We start from the raw sequence: 22,824 nt of genomic DNA, 5'->3' as shown, positions 1-22,824 counted from the left end.
CCCCCACAGGGAGCCCATCCCCCACGTGGATCCCAGGAGGAACTCTCTACCACCTGGATCTGGCCCTGTTATTCCTGCTCCTTACCCTGCCCCAGTGTGGTGCCCCACAGCCTCCAGGACAAAGTCTAAGCTTCTAATGGCTTTTGAGCTGATCTTTCCAGGCAAACGGAACTCTATCGACGCCTTAGTGCCCTCTGCTCCACCTGGCCTCCCCTGCCCTGAATAGTCGTCACCCTCTCCTCAGCCCTATAAACTCCCACTCCTCCTTTGAGACTCCTTACAAGATTTTCAGCTGCATTTCCTTGTTATCTGCTGAACTCTCTCGTCTCCAGCCCCACAACCCCAGCCCCAGCCCACCACTGAGCCAGCCTCCTCCTGGGCCTCTACCTCTCCACCCACCCACCTCCACTGAGCTGGCCTCCTCCCTGGGACTCTGCTCTCCTCCATGTCAGGCCCTCCCTCACACTGGCCCCTGAGGGATCTTCCTAATACCCAAATCTGACCCTCTAGTCACCAACAGGCACAGGCGCTCAGAGTGATGTAATGGCCTTTCTAAGGATGAGCAGCTTCAGGCGGGGACATTCGTCCAGGGGTCTCTCCAAAGCAGGGTCGAGCAGCCCCTCCAGGCCACCTCCATCCTTCTGCTGGTCTTCTGCCTGGCGTTGTCCGTTTCCCTGTTTCTCTCCCTCTCTCTCCACACACATACTCCCCAACAGCTGCAATCTGGAAGAAATTACTCTTCTAAACAGCCAGACTTCCCCAGTTTCAGGAAATTCCAAGCTGGGCAGGGGGAGGGGCCGGGCTGGGGGCGCGCCCTGTCCATCCCCCACCCTCTGCGCGTCCTCCGTGCACATCCAGTCTGGGCCTCCTCCGCCCCCACACTCAGCCCGGAGGGGCCTCCCCTTTCCGCCGCCGCTTTCTAGTCCTTTAAATCCTAGAGGCAAACTTTTGGGGGATAAGGAAGGCTGGGAGGGGCCTGCGCCTTAACCCTCTCTGCCCCGGGCTGACGGACTGAGCCGGGCTGGGCGGTGACTCTGCGCCGGTTTGGGTTCCTACCATGGCCCCCGAAAGGGGCTGACGCTTCAGTTCCCGGTGCAGGTAAAGAAGGGACCCCCAGCCAGGGGTGGGGCCTGGACTCCCGCGTCTGAGGGAGGAGGAGCTGGAGGCCTAGACCACCCCCCGAGTCTGAGCAAGGAGGGGCTGAGGGCCTGGACTCCTGGGTCTGAGGGAGGAGGGGGCTGGGGGCCTGGACTCCTGGGTCTGAGGGAGGAGGGGCTGGAGGCCTAGACCACCCCCCGAGTCTGAGCAAGGAGGGGCTGGGGGCCTGGACTCCTGGGTCTGAGGGAGGAGGGGCTGGGGGCCTGGACCCCTGGGTCTGAGGAGTAAGAAAGCTGGGAGCCTGGACTCCGGGAACCTAGGAGAGGAGAGGAGGAGGAGGCCTGAGGAGGTGGCACTGTGGACCCGGACGCCTGGGTCCTGGATCCCCCCTGCAAGTTCCGCATGACGCTTCCTTTGCCAGGTGAGATCCCGCCCGGAGGAAGAAGGAAGAAGGCGCGGGCCTGGGACTAGGAGGCGGAGGCGGGCTCCGAACCAAGGAGAGGGGGGTCCCAGCCTGAGCCGGAGCTTGAGAGCGCGCCTGCCCCGCTCAGCGAGGACCGCGAGGTAAGGGGCAGTGGCGGGCCGGGGTTCCCGGCGAGGTCCGGAGGGAAGCAGGACAGACGGCCAGCGGGACGGCGGCCGCTGAAGTCTGGGCCGCAGCCACGTGGCCTCAGGAAGCGCGCGCCGGAGCTCCTAGGGGCCGGGGGTCTCCCACTCGCGGGTCCCCTGGCCCTGCCTCGGCCCCACCCGCCTCGCAGCCTCTCCCAAAGGGCTGAGAACCAGTCGGGCCGGATCTGGAGAGGGTTGTTATTTCCGTCCTGGCGGGGCTGGGCCCGGGACAGGACAGAGGTGAACCAGCTGCGCCCCCCAGCCCTGCAGCTGGAGCGGCGGCCCTGCGGGGGCTGGAGAGAGGGGGCGGCTGGAGGCGGGAGGAGGACGCCCCACCGTAGGCGCGGGGTCGGGGCGTCTGGGGACCCACCTCGCGCCCGCACTCTCTGCCTGTTTCACGTTTGTCGCCAACAACAGCCCCTCTGTGCGCAGCCTTGGCCGTGTGACGGGCTTTTTCCGAGCATGACCTCATTGCCTCGAGCACACAGCTCTGCTAGAGGGAGTTTAGAGCCTTCTATTGAAGAGGCCACCGAGGCTCCGAGAGGAGCAGTGACTTGCCCCGAAGGTCTCAGAGCTAGCAGGGGAAAAGTGGCATTCAAAAACGAGTTCTCTCATTCCGGGGGGCGCCCGGTGGTGTAGTGGTTAAGTTCGCACGCTCTGCTTGGCTTCGCAGGTTCGGATCCTGGGCGCGGACCTACGCACAGCTCATCAGCCACGCTGTGGCAGTCGTCCCGCATATAAAGTAGAGGAAGATGGGCATGGATGTTAGCCCAGGGCCAATCTTCCTCAGCAAAAAGAGGAGGATTGGCAACAGATGTTAGCTCAGGGCTAACCTTCCTCACCAAAAAAACACCAACAAATAAAAACCAAAAAACTATTTCTCTCATTCTTGTCCAGAATGGAAAAAAAAAAAAAAAAAGAGAGAGAGAGAGAAGAAGAACAAATGTTCAAGAGTATCCCTGGCCTTCATATCAAATCAAAACATTATTTTTTCCATGGGGATGCACACTGGCCCACCCTATCCTATGAGGGGGCTATGAGCAATTGAATATCATCCTTAGAGTCTGGAGTTTATCTGCCTGGGGTCCAAATCTGGCTCCAACATTTGCTACTCTGTGACCTGGGGCAAGTTGCTTCACCTCTCTGTGCCTCAGCCACCGCATCTGTAAAATGGACGTTATAATAATGGTCTCTCCCTCATTGGGTGGTTCTGAGGATTAAATGAGTTCGTTCATCTCTGAAGCACGTAGGCGGTGTCTGGCCCGGAATAAGTGCTTGGGAAGTGAAGCATCGTGAGTCTACTTGACGAGGACTCCTAGCCAACAGGCATTCTGATGCCCGTTTGTCAGTGGAGTAGACCGAGGTTTCAGGTTGAGGAAGTTAGTTCAGGGTCCCACAGAAAGGAAAAGGCAGCCCAGGTGTGTTTGATGTCAGAAAGCCAAATCTAAAGGTCGCCTGGCAGGGCGATAGGGGGACGGGATGAGGGGGAAGCTGGGGAGTGGGCAGGCAAAGGAGTCGGTGGCTGGGAGCCGCCCAGGGAGGGGTCACTTCACAGGGCAGCAGGCAGTGGAAGTGGTGACTCTGGCTCTGGAGTCCCACAGAGCTGGCTTTGTGACCTTGGGCAGGTCATGTAACCCCTCTGTCTGTTTCCTTGTCTGGGACGGGGGTGAATGATCCAAGGGACTCCACTGAGCATGTGCTGTGTGGGGGGGTACTCTGCCAAGACCTGCATGGGCAACATCTCACCAGTTCTTGCAAAGAGGCCGTCAAGTATTGTATGAGTATCATTCCGTTTTCCAGGACACGAGCTCAGAAAGGCTAAGTAACTTGCCCAAACCTGCACAGCAATGAGCACAGCCGACCCAAACCTGGGCAGTTGGCTGTCTGAGTTCTGCTCTTTTCACCCATAACTCACTGCAGAGTAATAATGGGCACTGTTAGTAAGAGGGGATTTTTTTTAATTTTAAAGTGCGGATTGAGATTCATTAATGAGTGGAGGTCAGCTTTTAAAAAGAAAAATAAAATAGATTGGCATTGAAAATATCCAAGTGCCTAGCATGTTACAAGAGTAAATCTTGTTTCACGAAATTTAATGTTTCCCTTATGTGGGGGGCAGGAGGAGAAGGAGTGGAGATAGTGTGCCAGGTTGCAATAAAAATATGTTTATTCATCTAGGTTGAGGTCAGAAGTTTGAGAAGCACTGCAGAGGTGGTTAATCAAGACTGGTTTTCCCAGAGAAACAAATGTGAAGTGTGTGTGTGTGTGTGTGTGTATGTGTGTGTGTGTTTGGGTAGGGTAGAGGGCAGCGCCCGGAACACATCCATCTACAATTATTTTAAATTCTTTTGGCTTTAATTTCTCTCCACATGACTGATATTTCCCAGGGTGCTAGTTACTAAGAGAACAATGCTGGCTGCTGTGGCTTCCTCATAGGAGTTTATCAAATCTAAATTCTGTTCCACAGTTATTGTTTGGGGACACGTCTCCCTCCCCCCACCCCCAACACTAGCACTACCAGTTGGCTGGCCCTATGACAAACGTGGTTTACTTTGGTTGAGTTTTCCTATATGCCATGAAAGGAAAGGAGTGTTATTTTATCCATTTTACAGATAGGAGACAGACATACAGAGATCACATAATTTATCCCAATTCAGACAGCTGGCAAAGGGTGGGGCTTCAATGCGAATAGAAAGATCTTTCATTATAGTGACAGTGACTGTAGTTATTACAAAACGCCAAGGTCACCACAGTCCCTCCCAGAAGTTCCATAAAAACACCCAAGTTCCAGGATACGGGCAAAGGTTGGCCGGCATTTCTATTGACCATCGAATCCCCGGGGCAGCCACGTGACAATAGTGTACCTGGCTTACGGTTCACAAGCTGCCAGCTTCCAATTTATGCCATTCTCGCTGTTTTTTAACATAGGGAAATTTTATTAATATTATTATCATCTTACAAAGAGTGAGACATTATCTCTTTTAAAATCAGATAATTCAAATTATAAAATGCCGTGCAAGTATACAGATTCCCAGGCCCACCCTAAACCTCCCGAATTAGAATCTCCTGGCAGGATGACTTTTGTGTGCCCTAGGCAAAGCTTTCAGCGGGGTGTGTGTACGTAGATTTATATATTTATATTTTAAGGCTGTGTTGATATAAAGACAAATATAATCCACACATTTTAAAATAAAACATTTTCTTTCTTTTTTTTTTTTTTTGGTGAGGAAGATCATCCCTGAGCTAACATCCGACGCTAATCCTCCTCTTTTTGCTGAGGCAGACTGGCCCAGGGCTAACATCCGTGCCCATCTTCCTCTAATTTATATGGGACACTGCCACAGCATGGCTTTACAAGCAGTGCATCAGTGTGGGCCCCGGATCCGAACCTGGGAACCCCAGGCCGCCTAGGCAGAGCGCCTGCAGTTAACCGTTGCACCACCGGGCCAGCCCCCTAAAATAAAACATTTTCACTTCTTCCTGTGTAGTGGGCCCCAGGCACTGTGCCTGGGGCACCTAATGGACAAAGTCAGCCCTGTCTTCAGGGACCAGGCCTGGGAATCTCCATCTGTGAGGAGCTGGAGTTTTCTGTCAAGTTTGGGAAGCACTCAGAAGGGCTGGTGAAGCGTGTTGTTCCTTGCCTGGCCTATAGGAAGCTCAAATGATAGTTGTTAGTGGAATCAGCATAGCGTGGTGGTCAAGGGCAGACCTAAATTTGAACCTGAGATTTGAATCAAGCAGCTGTGACCTAAGGCCTCTGGGAGCCTCAGTTTCCCCTCCTGTAAAATGGGAGTAACACCCCCCACCATCATCCTGTCCTTATGGAGAGCTGGGGACAAGGCAGGCGTCGGGCGCCCCCTCAGGGGTGGAGGCAGCGCTGACCCGCCCCTACCCCGCAGATGCCGGTGCTGAAGCAGCTGGGCCCGGTGCAACCCAAGAAGCGGCCAGAGCGCGGCGCCCTGTCCATCTCCGCGCCGCTCGGCGACTTCCGGCACACGCTGCATGTGGGGCGCGGCGGCGATGCCTTCGGGGACACGTCGTTCCTGAGCCGCCACGGCGGAGGGCCGCCCCCCGAGCCCCGGGCGCCGCCCGCAGGGGCCCCGCGCTGCGCGCCGCCGCCCGCCGTGCCGCAGCCCCCGCCGCCCGCCCTGCGCGCGCCCGCGCCCGCCGACCCGCTGCTGTCCTTCCACCTGGATTTGGGCCCCTCCATGCTGGACGCGGTGCTGGGCGTCATGGACGCGGAGCGCCCGGGGGCCGCGGCCGCCAAGCCCGACGCAGACCCCGGCTCTGGGGTGCGGCACCCCAGGGCCCGCTGCAGCCCCAGCGCGGACCTCGAGCTGGACGACGTCATCGGCCTTTAGGCACCCTGGTTCCCCGCGCCCTTACGGTCGGACACCCCACTTCTTTATACATAAACGGCCAAGGTCTGTGCCCCAGTTCTGTCTGTTCACTTTGCACATGGGAAGGGGGCATGGGGAGGGGCTGATGCGGTCCTGGCGCCTTTAAGAGCCAGATCTGTCACCTGGACTCCTGGTCCCTGCGGTAACTGCACTAGCCAGGTGGAGGGCGGATAATGAGCCTGGAGTGGAGGGATGCGGCCCCTTTAAGAGAGCGCGGGGGTGTGGCTAGGAGGTGCCCTCCCCGGGGGCGGGGTGTCCACGTGGCCGCTCCCACAGCCTCATTCATTCATCAATGTTGACCCGAGCTCCTGGGTCCAGTGGACTCCGCTCCGGCGGAGCGGGCGCGCTGGCAAGTGGCCGGGAAGAGGCGTGGTCTCCGTGGAGGAGGGCCCCTTGTCTCCCAAAGATGTGAGCGCGGCAGCAGCGTCCCAAGTCTGAACTACGAAGTTCAGTCCGAGCCTGCAGGCGTCCGGTTGTCCCGGGCGCCCGCGGAGGGTGCGACCGAACTAGAGCCCAGAGGAGCGTGGCGGCGCATGCAAATCATTGGGCAAGGGGCGGAGCCAGGCCCGCTAAGGCCCGGAAGCTGGACTGCGTATGGAAACTACTAAGCAGGGGGTGGAGCCAGGCTCCCTATGGGCCCAGAGGAGGCGGGACTGCACGTGCAAATCATTAGGACTGGGGATGGGACGACAATGTAAATCGCTTGGCCGCGGAGGGGGCGGGTTCACGTTCTCCGAGGGCGGAGTGGGGCCCCACTGGGAGCGTCGCCGAGCATGTAAATCAGTTGTCGTGGGGCGGGGTCAGGTTCTCTAAAGCGCGGGAGTGGCGGGGCCACACCGGTAAAGCCCTTGGACTGGGGGAGGGGCCAGGCTCTCGTGCCAGAGCTGCGGGTCCGCACCGGTAGAGCACTTGGACTGGGGGCGGGGCCACGCATGTAGATGACTTGGCCGGGGGCGGGGCCACGCATGTAAATCATTTGGCCGGGGGCGGGGCCCGGCTCGCTAATGTGCCAGACCGGCGGGGCCACACCGGTAGACCACTTGGTCTGGGGGCGGGGCCACGCATGTAAATCACTTGGCCGGGGACGGGGCCCTGCTCGCTAAGGTGCCAGAACGGCGGGGCCGCACCGGTAAAGCACCTGGACTGGGGGCGGGCCCACGCATGTAAATCGCTTGCCCGCAGAGGGGGCAGGGTCAGACTCTCCGAGGACACCGCGGAGGGCGGTCCCACTGGGGACCGGACCGGAGTCCTCCCGAGCGCGGGCGCGGTCCCGGGCCGGGGCGTGGCCGCAGCGCCCGCCGGTGAAGTCATAGCGGGGCCCGCGCCCGTCCCGGCAGAGCTGTCCCGGGGCGCGTCAGCCGCATCCCGGCTCCCATGGCGGCAGCCGGAGAGCCGGAGTCGCCCCTGGAGGCCCCCGCCGCGGAGCCCGCGCCGCCGCCGGCCTGCCGCTTCTTCCTGGAGGGCCGTTGCCGCTTTGGCGCCCGCTGCCGCCAGCCCCACCCCGGGGCGCCGGCGCGGCCCAGCGGGCAGGCGGAGGCCGAGGCCGGCGCCAAGAAGCCGCCGCTGCGCACGGCCGCGGCCGTCATCCAGCGCATCCTCTGGGACCCGCGCCTCGACCCGGCCGACTTCTCGGTGGGCTACGTCGACCGCTTTCTGGGCGTGCGCGAGGAGCCCTTCAGCGCCTTCTGCTGGGACGAGCCGCTGGCGGCGCTCGGGCCGGGCGTGCTGGCCGTGCCGCAGCACCGGGTGCGCTACTTCCGCTTCCGCGGCCGCGTCGTGTGGGACCGCGCCTCGCGCACCGACCACGTCTTCGGCTCGGGCTCGGCGGCGGGCCGTGGGCCCACCATCCTGGATGTGCTCGACAGCGGGGACGCGCCAGACGGCGGGCACGCACCCGACGGCCGGGACGCGCGGGAGACCGGGGATGCGCCAGGCGGCGGGGACGCGCGGGAGACCGGGGACGTGCAGGGGACTGGAGAAGCGCACACCGGTGAGGACAAGGCCGAGGACGCACACTGGACTGGGGACACGCAGGACGGCCTAACTGCGGGCCCCGTTGGCGCCCCAGGGGGAGAGCAGAGAGAGCGGGACTGGATGGGACTCGAGGCCACCTTTACTCGGGATAGTGGCGGCTCAGAGGCCCAGTGCCTGGCGGTTGCCTGGCCATCTAGGAAGGCCCGGGAGCGGGAGCTGGGCGGGGCTGGAGGCCAGGCTTCCCCGTGGACAAGGCAAGAAAGGCGTCTGAAACCAGCCACTGCCGTCCCCAGGACCTCGGAGCCTCAGGCCATGGCAGCCCCAGGGCGGACCCCAGACGACTTCCCTGAGAAGGCAGCACAGTGGGGTATCGGGGCCTGGCCCCTACACAGTGGAGACGACACCGTGACCAGACCTGAGACCCCTCGCCAGCCCCGGCCCACGCATTTTGTGGCCCTGATGGTGACGGAGCCTGGGCTGCAGGCAGGAGTGGCCAAGGCGCAGGAAGAGCTGGTCCGAGCCGCGCCATCATGTGCTGCTTTCATGGTGCCGGTACAGGCCCTACATCTGACACTGGCCCTGCTGCGGCTGGCGGGCCCCGGGGAGGCAGAGGCCGTGGTCTGTGCTCTAAGACGCGTGCTCTCGGCCCCAGGGCTTCAGGCACCCCCTCGGATAAGCTTTACACGCCTGGTGCTCCTGGGCCACCATGTGCTCTGTGCCCCACCCTCCCCTTCCCTAGAAAGTATGGCCCAAGGGCTGGGCCAGAGGCTGGAGGCAGAAGGGCTCAGAGTGCTACAGCCCCCTGGAGGGCTGCACCCCCACCTCACTCTGGCCAAGGTGCCCCAGGGTTCCCACGTCTGCCTTCCTGGGCCTGGGTTCAGCCCCGGGCAGGAGCTGGGGAGCCAGCCCCTGGGGAAAGTCTGGCTGTGCCGCATGGGGAGGGCAGGGGGCACCTACCAGCCCCTGGCTGAGATCCCCCTGGGGTGACAGTCCTTGACCTCTGGGACAGGCAAATTGGATCTCAACCCCAAAAGAAATCAGGGCCAGAACCCGAACAACCAGAGGAGAAGATCCAGTCCAAGCAGGAGGGATGACGCGCCTTCTCTCTCTCTCTCTTTAATTTTGGTTTCTCAAGCTTCCAAGTGGTGCTCAGTGCTCCAAGGAAAGAACGAAGGAAGGAAAGGGGGGGGGGAGAGGAAGGGGAGGGGAGGCAGAGGAGGCACATCTGGAAGAAAGCAGCCTGACAGTCCAGCTGTTTGCAAACTCATTGCACATCCTCCAGTTACATGGCAGAAGAGGGAGGGAGGACCGAAAAGAAAAGGGGAGGAAGAAGAAAAAGTAACTTAAATAAACACACACAAAAAGAAAAGAGAAGGAAACATGACGTGAGCTGGTGATCCATGAAGGCGGGAGGGGTAACTGGTTTACCTGTGCTGAACCAAGGGACGGGTGGGAGCAGAAGGGAGGAAAGGGAAAAAAAAACTAGAAGAAACACTGGGGTGGAGGAAGGAGGGGACACGGAGACAACTTAATACAACTGCAGACGAGGCGGCCCGGCCGGCAGGTCCCGCGATGGCCTCCGGAGTCCTCAGTGGGAGTGGCGGCGGATCTGGTCGAGGCGTGGCGTCGGCATTTCGGGGGCGGGGGCCAAGGGCAGGGCACAGTCTACGCGGCTCCCCTTGCCCCAAACACTGAGGCCCCGAAGGGCTGAACAAGAGTCTGTGGTGAGGCGGACGGCGGCGGGCAGGTGTGCTGGTGCCCCTGCCGTGGCGGGCGCGGGCGGAGCGGCCTGTCTTCTTCCCCTGGCCCCCCGGCATGGGATGGGCCAGGATGCCAGGTCGTACCGGAGTACAAGCTCGAGAGAGAGAGAGAAAAAACACTGAGACAGCATTAGTGGAGGTGCCAGGTGGACACAGAGCAGCCTACAGACCATGCCCCCAACCCTCTGCCGTCCCACCCAACTCCCCCAATCCCATTTCTCTGAGGCAAAAAATAAAAATGTAGAAAAAATCTCTGTACAGACTCCCCGGTGGGAAAACGGGGGCAGGGATGCTGGCTCTTCCTGGAGCCCACTCCCCGCGAATTAATTTACAACCCAAGTCCATGGCTCAAAAGCAAAATCGGCACAGGCGGCGCTGGGGGGCCGCGGCCCCGCCCCCTGCCCCCCCCCCGCCCCGCCCCGTCGGCTGGTGCTCAGAAGGCTGACAGCTGCGCCAGGCTGAGGCGGCAGTCGATGCTGGTGTTGTCCGGGCCCGTGTAGGCCAGGCCCAGGGGCTCTAGGAAGGCCCGGCAGGCGGCCTCGCCCTCGAAGGCCAGCTCGGCCTGCAGGTAGGAGACTGGCAGCGCAGGGCGGAAGCTACGGAGACAAGAGGAGAACGTGATGAGGCGGGCGGCGGGCAGGGGAGGGCCCCACGTGCAGGGAGTGGGTGCCCCCCCCTCCGGCACCCAAAGGGTTTCCTCAGCACGTTACCTGCTGACCTCTCACCCCACCCCCCAGCCTCCCCACCTCAGGGGCTTGGGGGGGCCCGGGGTGGGGGCTGGTGACCCCAGCCCCGGTTGTGCCCCCCCGCACCCTCACTTACCTGTGCAGGGGACCGGGAAGGAGAGGGGATGGGAGGGAAGGGCCCAGCTGGCTCCTCCACTGCTCGAGGGCCTGAGCAGTCCCTCAGAAGAGGGCCTGCTGTGGCCAAGGGGGGCAGGGGCCGGGTAGAGGGAGTGACCCAAAGGCATGGGCACTGGAGGGGAATGGGACAGCAGGGGCGACTGCTTCTCTGGGGCACCCACCCCTCACTGCTTCCCCTACCCTGGGTCAAAGTGCCTCAGGAACACCCCAGGCACAGTGTCAGCCAGCACGGATTACGTACTTAAGACAATAATTTCTGGTTGCTAATAAGAGACTTCTGAGCCCTTGACATGTGCCAGGAAAGGGCTGTTCTAAATGCTGTCACATTATCTCACTGAATTCCCCCTGTAAGCTGTCACTCCACCCTTTATAGACAAACACTGAGGAAACTGCAGCTAGCTCCAAACACATGGCCACTTGGCCAGCGTCACCTAGGGAGAGAGAGGCAGAAAGCACTGGAACCAGTCCTGCCTCAAGCCCTAGCTTTGTCTTGGCCCTAGAGCTCCATGGGGACCCAGGAGAGCCTGTTGCCCTCACATCTGAGCTGGCCTCCCAGTTGCCCTGTAGGTACTTGGCTCTGGAAGGAGGGACATGTCTGCCAAGGAAAGGCAGTGCCACCCTCAGGGGTGGGAAGGCCTGGGAGCATGAGGCCAACGACCGGCCAGGGCCCCTCCCACAGGCACATTCATGGCTGGGTCCCCGACCAAGGCCAAGCTTGTAAACAAACCAGGAATAAGAACTCGCCCAGCTACAGCCCCAGAACGGCATGGAAGCTTGCAAGCTGCCCTGCCGAGGCCTGTCTGGCCACAGAGGGTGCACTTAGCGGCAGCCGGGGCTGCTTTCAGACGCCCCACTGCCTCATCACTCCCCGGTCAGGAACCAGGCCCTGTGCGTCCTGCTTCCTCCATGCTTCCTCCCCACATCCTCTTCTATTTCCACGGCCCCCGCCCTGGCTCGGCCTCTTTCTTAAGTCGTCTTGACCCGAACTGGATCCTAGAGTGCATCTCCTAACCTTCAGGTTGACTGTCCTTCCCCAGCTCCAAACCATCCCCATGGCTCCCAACCTCGGACCTACCAACCTCTGACCAGGGGTTCTCAACCTCGGAAGGACTAACATCAGGCGCTGGATGATGCTCTGCTGTGGGGCATTCTGTGTACAACAGGATGTTCAGGAGCATCCCTGGTCTCAACCTACTCAACAAGTAGCATCCCCTGGTTGTGACAATAAAAGTGATCTCCTGATATTGCCCTACATTCCCCAGGGGCATCTCACTCCCCTGAGGACCCAAGCATCAGCCCCCCCCCACACACACACACACAGTGGGCACATGGGACATCTGGTGGACAGAGGACATGCTCTTTTTAAGTATCCCCCCCGCCCCCGGTCTGGCTGGCCCCTGTGTCACGCCTGTTTCCCTAAACATTTTCTGCACTCTCGAAGGAGCTCAAGTGGAACGGGGCCCTGTCCTGTTAGACCAGAAGCTGCCAAGAGCAGGGCCATCCTACTAGTTTGTCTCTACAGAGCAGGAGCTCGGTGACAGGAGAGCCGCAAAAGAAAGGCAGGGACCTCAAGGCAGGAAGCCAAGAGCCCAGAGCAAGGAGAAAACAAACTAGAGACCAGGGTGACTTGAGCAGGAGGAAGAGAGCAGAGGGACAGAGAGTGACCCCCGGAGCACTGAGGTAGAGAACGGCCCGGAACAGGGTGGGCTGTGCGAAGGGAAGGGGGAGTGGAGGAGGGCGGAGAGTGGAAAGACGAGACGGGGAGAGAGGACCAGGACGCGAGGGAGGGCGCCCAGAGGAGACGGGGGGGATGGGAGTTGGAGGCCTGATGGCCAGGAGCACATGGGGCTGTGAGGGGAGGGCGGCGGTGGCAGGGCCGGCAGCGCAGAGAGCCGGGGGAGAGCTCAGCTTCACATACGTTTTGATCATCGCCTTGAGAGCAGCCTTGCGCTCCCGGTCTGCGAACTTGTCCACGAGGTAGCCAGACATGCAGGGCGCGTGGCAGTAGAGCCGGAAGAAGCGGTGGTAGTTGCCCAGAGCCCAGGCTGCCCTGAGCGCCAAGGCGTGGGCCACACAGGGGTCTGTCTTCAGTTCCCGCGTCAGGTATGCCAGTTCTGTGGTGATATCTGGGGTCCAAGATAAAACGGGGTCAGCAGGGCCCAACCGTGGGGCCTGGGCCGCCTCTCCCGTGGCGTGGGCCTCTCACCTCCGGAGTTCTTGGTGAAGATGTAGTACAGGATCCGGTAGGCCGTGAACTCACCCACGTTGCCGGGCAGGTTCTCAGCGTACAGCGACTTGAGCTGCGTCTGGCACTGGTTAAACTCCTCGTGGTCACCCTGGAGGGCAGGGCATGAGGGAAGGAGGAGCAGGGTGAGGTGGGAGAGGGGCCTGGGAGGAGCCTGGGAGGGCCTCGTCAGCCCACTCACCTTCTCCAAGGCGATGCGGGCATGCGTCTCGTACACCTCCACTGTGAACTCGGTGCGCACGCCTTGCACCTGGGGCAGCAGGCAGAGAGAAGTTAGGCCAGGCAGGGCGGGACCCGCCAAGGCCAGGCCTCCCAGCACCCGCCTCACCGTCAGATCTTGCCGGATGGACTTCATCTGCTCGCAGGCGAAGGCGTAGTCCTGTTTCTCCTTCCAGTGGGACTTGACCATGCACAATGACTTCTTCAAAACCTGGGAAAGGAGCTGAATTAGTGCTCGGTGTGACAGGCAGGGAGAACAAGGACACACAAAGACCTGTTACACTTCCGCTAACTTGCTGTTTTAAAACGAGGGCTACAACACCAAACACACTTGGTCACTCGCTACCAATGTTAGAAAGAACCCAAACACCCAGCCAGATGAAATGCTAGAGTGAAATGCTCCCAGGCCTCGGTTTCAGCATCAGCACACGGCGTGCATGTCCCTGGGATGCCATGTTCACCTTGTTTCTACCGTGGGCCTCCATGGAGCAGGTGGGACACAGTCACCCCACTGTCTCACAGGGCACTGCCTGGGAAGGAGGCTTCTCGCTCCCCATCTCCTAAGTAGAGATAGAGACAGAGGCTCCGAGGCCAAGTAAGTGTCCCAACAAGGCCACACGCCCTGGACTCAGGGCTCCGAAGCACAGGCTGTCTTCAGAGTGCCCACCAGCCCCACTGTCCCCAGGGGCTGCAGGCCCCTGCCTGCCACACCACCCCCTCCTGGGTAGCCTCTGCCATCCTCCCTGTGTTGGCACCTGGGGCTCGGGCACTTACGGCCACGGGGCGCACGGTGGATGCGTCGGGGGCACAGGTGAGGCGCAGGTAGTGCTTGGTGATGTCGGTGCAGGTGCCCACGATCTGCAGCTCCTGCCAGTCAGGGTCAGCCCCGCTGCTCTCTAGACTGCCCATCTGCAGCACCAGGGGCTCGAGGCGCAGGCGGCGGGAGTGTCCATGCTGGAAGCGGGCCGCCCGCTTCTGCTTCTTCAGCTCTCGCTCGGGGTCCTCGCACTCCAGCGCCGCCATCTTCTTGCGGCTGCGCTTGGTGGGAGCTAGGTCGTGCCTGGGAAGGGACGGGGGGACGGGGAGGGAGGCAAGCAGTCAGCTCTGTGCCTCTCCAAGGCCCCCCCTCCCAGTCACCTGCCCCAAGTCTCACCTCTTCCCACGCTGCGCCCTGCCTCGGCCCCGATCCATGTGGGCCCCCCGACCTCCGCGACCCTTGGGGGGCGGGTTCCTGCGACCCACAGGATGACACTCATTCCCTGAGTAGGAACTGTCGGAGTCCGAGTGGGAGTCACTGCGCAGAAGCAGTGGGAAGGTGAGGACTGAAGCGGCCCCCCCGCCCGCCAGGCCCACCCTCCACCCCGGAGCCTGCGCACCTGCGGCGGAAGTGGCGGGTCGGGGACCGGGAGGAAGAGCGGGAGCGAGAGTCCGTGCTGGAGGAGGAGCTGTTGTCCTTCATGAAGACATTGCGGTTGCCAAATTTGGCGAAGCTGCTGCCCCGGGCTCGGCCAGCACCCCCAGCCCCTGGTGTCCCTCGCTGGGACTGGGCACCCCCGCCCCGTGTCGCTGAGCCTGCCCCCCTGGGAGGGTGAAGGCTGCTAGGGGCCTCCCACCGCTTCTTCTTGGGGCTCTCAGCCACAGGCTCCCGAGTCAGCCTGAGGATATAGCAGGGCAGGGCGTCACCAACCTGGCGCCCCCACCGCCCCCAACATCTGCCAGCCCGCCCCAGGGACACACGAGCTCAGGCCGGAAGGGCACTTACCCAGGCGACTCAGCTAATACGGTGCAGAAATGGGAAGCAAACCCAGGGTTTCCTGTGTCTACAGGCTGCTCTTAGCCACTGAGTAACACACAGCTGCCAGCCTCCACGGCCCTCACCCCACCCCAGGGTTCCAACCCTTGGCAAGTCCTGGCCTCCTGCCCCCAGGGCCCAACTCTCCTGCTCACTTCTCTCAGGCCCCCGGGCACGCGAGGACGCAGGTCACCACTCCAGCACCCTGGCACCCCCCTGCGCAGAGTGGCCCTCGCCCCGCAGGCCCCGCCCGCACTCACCCCGGCAGGGGCTCCCGGCTCCAGTCGATGGTGTAGGCCGAGCCGTCCTGGAGCCGTGCCTGCAGCACTTCCTTGAGCAGCTTCTCCGTGCGGTCCTTGTCCTCCTCCGACTCGCAGGCTGTGAAGCAGCGCTCCACGTACTCCTTCATGTCCTGCGGCCAGTCGTCGGGCTTCCCGGACAGGCCCCCCCTGGGGGCAGAGGCAGAGACTCAGCTGGGGAGCAGCCCACACCCCAGCCAAGATGTTGCCACGACTGCTCACTGCGCTGACACACGTGCCACACACGACCCAAGTGCTTTCTTTGCCCTCTCATTCCACGCCCCCAGTACCCCAGGGGAGGAGACCCCTCTCCGTTGTGGAGGAGCAGACTGACGCTCAGGGCGCAGAACCGGCCCGTGGACTGTACACAGACGCTGAGTACAGGGGCCGGGGGCCGGGGCAAGGGCACGGCCATCACCTGTGGTTCTGGGCTTTCTCCGGGTTGGGCTGGGGGCCGAAGCTGCTGTGCTGGCCCTCCGTGGCGGAGGTGAAGCTCTGGCTGGTGACAGCAAAGGGCCGCTTCTGAATGTTGAACTTGAGACCACCAGTGCCCGGGGCTGCTGTGAGGACAGGAAGAGCTGGGGTTAGGCCATCCTGGGCCCACCTGGGGCTGCCCTACCCCCAAGAATGGGAGACGCCGAGCTCCAGAGCAGCAGCCGCACCCAAAGCCTTGGGCTGATCACACACCCAGAAATAAGGACCAGCGGCCCCATGTGCCTCATGTCCCCGAGTTCTGTGAGGTCCCACCCCCACACCCTCTCTTCTCTCCGCAGTCCAACGCCAACTTACGCTTCATGCGGTTCCAGAGCTGTTGGCCCTTCTTGGGCTTAGCAGCCTCAGCGTAGGTGTGCGGCCCGTAGGCCTGGCCCGAGGCGGGCCCTGCCTGGCTGTGCTGGGTGGCTGGGGCTGTCCCAGGCTGCGGGCCACTGTTCAGAGTATGAGCCCCATGCGGGGGGTTGGAGGGCTGAGGGGGCTGGGCTGCTGGCAGCTGCTGAGGGGGGGCCTGGTAGGACATGCTTTCATCCATGCCGGGGACCGGGGGCTGTCGGAGGAAGCGGGCACTGAGGGCGAGAGCACAGTCCTCCGCGCTCACACTCTACTCTCACAGTGCTAACATACTCAGCTCTCAGCTCAGGTGACCCTGAGGTGCAGTGTCACCCTCGGCCCTCAGAGTGACCCTGTGGAGTATGGACTTTTATTAACCACTCTTCACAGCTGGGAAGACTCAGGCTCAGACACTGAGCTGCTCGCCCACGGCCCCCAGCTGCTGAGTGGCAGCAGCCAACGTTTAAACACTGGAGTCCGCCTCCCAGTGAGAGCCACCCCGCCAGCACACCCACGCCAGCGGCCACTGTCTGAGCACGTATCACGTGCCAGTCAAGACACACACGCCGTCAGACACAATCACAGGAGCCCCTAACACAGCGATTACCCTTCTCGCTTGACAGAGCCGGCTGAAAGCCAGAGCCCACGCAGAGCTGGGATTCCAACCCAGACCTGCCTCCCTGCACGAGCTCCACCACGCCTCCAAGACGCACGTGAAATGCAAGCCCAGACTGTGTGTGTGCGCGCGTGTACATACGTGTGCATGCGTGCTAGAGGGCAGACAGAGACAGGCTGCCACACTACAAATCCTTCCCCACCGTCACCCCAACACCTCAGCCCCTGGCCTTGCCCAAGCCGTAAACCCGTCCCGGTTTCAAAACTATGCTTTGTCCTCATCCTTCTCAGATGAGAAGTTGCTTGGCAGATTAAAAAAAAGGTAGGAGGGGCAGCTTAAATACCGCAGGCATCACCACTGCTAGCCCCCTCAAAACACTACAGCCCCTGCTGGAACTCAACACGGAGACAGCTGGGGCGTTACCTGGTTCAGAGTCCCTTGGTGCTGGGGTGCCGATGGCTGCTGGGGTGTGGCTGAGCCGTAGGAGCCGGCTATCCCGTACTGGGAGGGGGAGCCGTAGCTCTGGTACATGCTCTGCCAAAGGCACAGGAAGGAGGGTTAGGGGCAGGCCCAATTCCTGCCGTAAGGTCTAGGCCTGCCCCCTTCTCCTGCCACTCAGGAGCCATACACAACTCGTGACTCTCCACTCATCTCTCACCCCTCTTTCTCCCTCCACCGCATAAATGCATCAAATTATCTTATATTAAAAAAATTAGTAAATAAAATGAAAACTGCTATCAATTCCATACCCCACTTCCACTAGTTTTTAGAAGTTTCTCTCTATTCAACAAATATCTACTGAGTGCCAACTCTTCTATGCACTACAATAGAACAAAATATAAAAGACTAAACCTGTGCTCTAACAAGTTTGCACTCAAAACCTAGGCTCAGTCGTAGACAAACACATAACACATCCAGCGGCAAGTAAAAGAAGGCCAAATAAAGACAGAGACAACAGGGTGAGCGGGGGACAGCCCTGTACATGACTAAGTTTGCCAGAGGAAAGGGCTCTCTGAAGGTGACATCTGGGCAGCCCTCCAGGAGGCGGGGACACAGGGCGCCGTGGGAACAGGGGAAGAGGAGAGCTGCAGCAGAGCAGAGCAGAGCGTGAGTGGACCTGGTGTGTGCAGAGATGGAGGAGGTCTCTGTGGCAACTGTCAGCGAGCATGTGGCGAAAGGTGGCCAGAACCAGGTAACGTGGGACTTGGTGGGCCACAGGCAGGACCAGGGATTTATCTCGTGGGTAATGAGCTAGTGGAGGGCTTTTCAGCGGTTGTCACTGCTGACTTCAACCCACTAACTACCCTGGACCCATCCTGACTGAGCCCAGCTCCTCACCCACCCATCCCTGCCGGGCTGGGCACCTACCATGGGGTAGTAGTAGCTGTAAGGGTAGGCGTAGTTGTACTGCTGGTACCACTGGTAGTACTGCTGCTGCTGCAGGGCCGAGGCTTCTGCCTGTGACACGTACTGTGGGAAGAGAGGCCCACACGCCATCAGCATTGGCAGCAGGAACCCACGGGCCCCACAGCCCCCACAAGGGCAGGCTGACTTTCTGGTGGTCAACTGCCGGAGTGGAACTGGGTCCACATCTCTCCACAGAGAGCCACTGCCTCTACCTCGGACTCTGGGCACTGAGGGCACGCCTCGCTCTTCAGGTTAGGTTCCCAGGGGCAAGGACCACATGGTACCTCGTACTCTTCAAGGAAACGGACCCGCTTCCCCTACCCGAAAGCTCCTACAATCTCTTCAGAGCACTGTGTCCAGTGATACAAAGACACCACATGTGTGCCTCCCCCAGCAGCCCCCCGTGCAGCGTGCCCAGGCCCGTGCGGCCCTCTCACTTGTGCGCTGGTCACCGGCCCATTGCTGCTGGCCTTGGCAGAGCTGCCAGCAGCTCCTGCTTTGCTGATGCTGGCCAGGGCCTGGCGGGCCTTCTCCCACTCTGGGTTCTCGTGCATGGGCGTCTCCATGCCGTTCTCTCTGCCTGCCCCCGCCACCATGCTGTACTGGGAGGACCTGCAGAGAGAGGACGTCGAGTCAGTCTGCTCTCCCCACTGCACACAGTGGGCAAGACGGAGGCAGGGAAATACCAGAGCTCAAATCCCGGATCTCCCTCTCTCCATCTATAAGAGCCTAGATTTCCTAATCTATGGTAATGCTGACAATTAGTTTCTGCTTCAGTTTTCTGAGGGATAAATGAGACTACCTACCTAAGGTACTTTTCCAGATGCCTGATACACAGCTGTTAAAAATCAAACAGGGGGCCGGCCCCGTGGCGTAGCGGTTAAGTGCGCGCGCTCCGCTGCTGGCAGCCCGGGTTCGGATCCCGAGCGCGCACCGAGAGGCACCACTTGTCAAGCCATGCTGTGGCGGCATCCCATATAAAGTGGAGGAAGACGGGCATGGACGTTAGCCCAGGGCCAGTCTTCCTCAGCAAAAAGAGGAAGATTGGCATGGATATTAGCTCAGGGCTGATTTTCCTCAATCAGTCAATAAAAATCAAACAAATGAAAAAATTACCAGTGTCCACAGAAGTAAACATGGAACCTGGCGCCTAAGAGGTGTAAATGTTTTATGAATCAAAGAATTCCGTTTGACACCACCCCAGCCAGCAGGTAATTATCACAATGCGGTGGAAAAAACAAGCAATTAACAAAAAGATAAATGCCTGAGTATTAAGTGTTGGAGACCGCCTCCAATCATAGTTCATGAATGAATCATCACAATCTTGTGAAACAAGCACTGCACTGTGAAATATGAAAGTTCAGAGAGGTGAAGACCCAACCCTCTTCACACTATGACCACATGCTTCCTTTTATGCTTGAGGCCAGAGGAGGGCGTCATCCCCACTGCTGCCCACAGGGACTGCTGCATCACTTCCCCCACGCTGTTGTGGGAGGGCCATCCCAGAGGACAACACTGGCTCTCACGTCCTCTCGCCCTCCCCTCCGGCTTCTGTCCCACTAGCCCCACTAACCAATCTGTGCTCCGTTGATCACCCACGTTGGCCGCCATCTGGACCTTGGGGTGTAAGGGGTGGACCTCGGGAGCCAGACTGCTTTTTCACTGTCTACGAGAAAAAGAAAAGAGTTAGGGAGACTCAAGAAGGAGCAAGAGACATGTCACAAAGACAGGAAGAGAAGTGGATGGACTCAGAGGAGCGAGGCAGAAAGGGGGAGTCTGAGAAAGAAGGAGCCACTGGGGTAAAGAATCTGAAGAGAATTCTGGGTGTCAATTAAAAGGGCTACAGTAAGAGGGCAAGACCTTGGCCTCCCTGCAGTGCTCTAGGTGGGAAATGAAGGATCTGAAACACATAGGAGGAAGGGGAAGGTGGTTCAAGGGAAACTCTGAGACAGATAAGAGGCAGGTCCAGAGGGTAGGCTGGGGGGACCTCAGTCAAGGGGTAAGGAGTCCAAGAGGAATTCCAGAGAGGAAGCAGAAGAAAGAGGACGCCCTGATGAGCAAAGCCTGAGTGAACTCCTAAGGCTGGCGGACGCTGAAAGGTTTCTGAGGGGAACTCTGTAAAGAGGGAAGGGTTTGAGGGAGCCTTGAGAGAAGAGAATACCAGAGAACACAAAAAGAAATCAGAGGAAAAGGGGATTTCTATAAGTTACTCCTGGAAACAGGGAGAAGTTGAGGGTGCCCAAGGGGAACCCCGCAGTGAAGAAATGGGTTCTTGGAAAGCTTTTAAGAGACTAATTACAGGAAGGTCCCCTAAGGGCACAGAAAAACCCTACATGGCAGGTTCCTAAAAGGAGGGGTAGGCCCAGGAAGGAGAAGAGGCAGCCCGCGATTGGGGGTCTGGAAAGTAAGCTTCAGGGATGCCTAAAGAGATCCAGAACATCTTTAGGAGGTTGAGACGGGGGTGGAGAGGACTGCAAGAAAGTGAAGGGGTGTCTTGGAGGCAAAGACTGGGGGGCCTGAACTTGGGGGGATAACTGAGAAGTATGGGTGGGCTCCAAGGCGAGTCTCACTGGAGAACCTGAAAATCCTAGAAGTGAGGGAGCAGGAACAGAAGTCTGGAGCTGGGAACAGCCCTAGAAAAGAAAGGCCTTAAAGAGTAAACAAGAGGACGGGGGAGGGTAGGAAATAGGGGAGGAAGGCCTGCAGTGAGCGTCCTGGCGAGTCTGAAGGGTGGAGGCAGGAACCGGACGCGAGGCCGGGGAGGCGAGGGGCACCTGGCCGCCCCGCAGGCCCGGAGAAGGCAGAGCAGGGCGCCGGCTGGAGGAAGAGCCCACCTCGGCCCCCGCGACTGGCTCCGGAGCCACCGCCCCGGGGAAAAAGCCGGCGCAGGAGCCGCCCGTCGCCCGGGACAACGCCGCCCCGCGGCTGGAATCGCGCGGTCAATGGGTGTTGAGGGCGGGGGCGCGCGGGCCCCGGAATTCCGAGGGCGGGGTCGGCAGCCGGGCCCACGGCGCAGGCGCGCTGGTGCGCAGGCGCAGTGGCCGCTCCGGCCCGCCACACCCTGTCGCCGCTCGCGCGCGGCGTCCGCTGCTGCGACAGCCGCCGAGGCCTCCGGGCCCGCGCGGAGTAATGCCGAAAGGAGACGCCGACCCCGCCCGCCCGCCGGCCCGCAGCTCCCCACACCCACCTCGGCCGATCGCCCCCGGGAATCGTCAGCAGCGGCCCAAGGCGAGAGCAACACGGCCGCGAGAGCGCTCCCGACCCGGCTGGCTCTTGTCTTCCTAGGGCTCCGACGTCCCGACCGCGGCGTGCTGACGTCACACGGAGGCCTCGCCCCGCCTCCCTCCCGCCGCACAGCCAATGGCCGCCGCAAGCTTGATCTGAGCCCGTTCCCCCCCCCCCCGCCTACGCAATGACGCGGTGGGCGCTTTAAAGGCAAGCCGGAAACGGGGCGGGGGGATGGTGGCCCCGAGGGGACAGGCGCCGCAGGCTTGTAGGACCCTGCGCCCTTCCGCGCAGCCGTGTGGGGGCTCGGTTCGCGGTAGCCTTGCTTATCTCTAGGTGTAGACTAGGGTGATGAGAGTTGTAAAACTACCCACCGTACAGTGCTGCGGAAGGCCCGGGGAAGACAATGAACTCAGAGAAAGGGGGTGAGAACAGTCTCCCCTTGGAAAGGGGAGCTTCCCTAGTAGATAAAACGGGAAAGGCGCACCCGGCGGAGGGAACGGCCTGGTCAAACACTCAGAGGCGGGAAACAAGGGTAGGTCGGGGAGAATGGTCGGAGCAGGTATAGGATGGAAGTGTGTGGCCTCCTGGAGTGAAGAGCTAGGCCAGTAGCAGATCCTGAAAGTCTAAGGAGTTTGGCCTTCCTTTAAACTCCTTGCAAGTCACCTTTTGAGCATGCCATCTGTTTCCATGCAGGACTCGGGCTGATAAAATTATCCAGTCCAGTTCAGGGAGCGGTCACTGGAGTCACAGTAGGTGATAGAACAGTATTTCAGAAGCCAGTTCCTTCCCACTTTCTGTTACTATAGACTTTTCTCTTGGTGTATGTATCATTTTGCTACTGTTAGCATATGATGAATAACCGAAAAGCAGTAAGATACATTGGAGTATGTGAGGAAGCCATTTGGTTTAAAACTAATCCAGCCTGACCTTGTTTTTCCAGAAAGGGCTGACCTGGCCTGTCGACTATGCGTTGTCCATCTGTTTTGAACATTTACAATGACCCAAAGCGGAGAATGATGCCCTCGAAGATAGGGATGTTGCCTCCCCTCATATCAGCATTTCTTTCAAGATAAGCATTTCTTCCTAGAAACTAAGGGTTAATTACTATCCTGCTTTAGCTCATCTCATTACCATCGACCTGCTGTGCTAGCAAGTATCCTGTGACTGTAGTAAAAGATATTCCTGGCATAACTGATGTATATTCCTTGTTCCAAACGAGTCTATAACCACTCTGTATACCCCGCTGCTTCAGAGAGCTTTCTTCCTTGGTGAAGGTACTCTCCCTGGCTATGTGATCCTCAGGACTGGCTCATCATAAACGCACCCCCATTTGATTTATAGATTGATTACCGATTATTTGCATCAACACATAGTTGACCTTTTTCCATTCTTTTACTTTTTATTATTAAACTTTTTGTTTTAGAATAATTTTAAACTTACAAAAAAGCTACAGAGATAGTTCAAGGTCCCACGTACCCTACACCCAGTTTCC

The 22,824-nt window shown here is 59.8% G+C and overlaps 3 protein-coding genes across 7 annotated transcripts; 2 read left to right on the top strand and 1 right to left on the bottom strand.

The window, feature by feature from the left end:
• Positions 1-865: 865 nt before the first annotated feature.
• CDC42EP5 (CDC42 effector protein 5) lies at positions 866-6,140 on the top strand. 2 transcript variants are annotated; one of them, XM_087421167.1, is made up of 3 exons: positions 866-1,098; positions 1,520-1,662; positions 5,604-6,140. In XM_087421167.1, the coding sequence occupies exon 3, from the start codon at positions 5,604-5,606 to the stop codon at positions 6,063-6,065; it is 462 nt and encodes a 153-aa protein (XP_087277293.1). In that variant the 5' UTR covers positions 866-1,098; positions 1,520-1,662; the 3' UTR covers positions 6,066-6,140. The 2 variants fall into 2 exon arrangements, with proteins under 2 accessions (XP_087277293.1, XP_087277294.1); XM_087421168.1 differs by lacking the exons at positions 866-1,098; positions 1,520-1,662 and adding an exon at positions 1,327-1,519.
• A 1,018-nt stretch (positions 6,141-7,158) lies between these two features.
• Positions 7,159-9,112, top strand: LENG9 (leukocyte receptor cluster member 9). Its single transcript, XM_014794274.2, has one exon. The coding sequence runs from the start codon at positions 7,479-7,481 to the stop codon at positions 9,063-9,065; it is 1,587 nt and encodes a 528-aa protein (XP_014649760.1). The 5' UTR covers positions 7,159-7,478; the 3' UTR covers positions 9,066-9,112.
• A 66-nt stretch (positions 9,113-9,178) lies between these two features.
• On the bottom strand, positions 9,179-21,403 carry LENG8 (leukocyte receptor cluster member 8). 4 transcript variants are annotated; one of them, XM_014794262.2, is made up of 16 exons: positions 21,292-21,403; positions 19,678-19,770; positions 18,542-18,716; positions 18,066-18,167; positions 17,121-17,231; positions 16,046-16,298; positions 15,675-15,816; positions 15,218-15,406; positions 14,542-14,820; positions 14,319-14,459; positions 13,940-14,225; positions 13,275-13,376; positions 13,128-13,196; positions 12,908-13,037; positions 12,620-12,827; positions 9,179-10,434 (listed from the first exon to the last, which is right to left on the bottom strand). In XM_014794262.2, exons 2-16 carry the CDS (start codon positions 19,713-19,715, stop codon positions 10,272-10,274), a joined length of 2,388 nt encoding a protein of 795 aa, XP_014649748.1. In that variant the 5' UTR covers positions 19,716-19,770; positions 21,292-21,403; the 3' UTR covers positions 9,179-10,271. The 4 variants fall into 4 exon arrangements, with proteins under 4 accessions (XP_014649748.1, XP_087277291.1, XP_014649746.1 ...); XM_087421165.1 differs by lacking the exon at positions 17,121-17,231; XM_014794260.2 differs by having other exon boundaries at positions 10,291-12,827.
• Between the last annotated feature and the right edge of the window lie 1,421 nt (positions 21,404-22,824).

The sequence above is a fragment of the Ceratotherium simum genome, chromosome 33 (assembly GCF_057802395.1).
Source record: "Ceratotherium simum simum isolate JZ-2026a chromosome 33, ASM5780239v1, whole genome shotgun sequence".
Classification (NCBI taxonomy): domain Eukaryota; kingdom Metazoa; phylum Chordata; class Mammalia; order Perissodactyla; family Rhinocerotidae; genus Ceratotherium; species Ceratotherium simum.
This window is presented reverse-complemented; position numbering and strand designations above follow the sequence as displayed.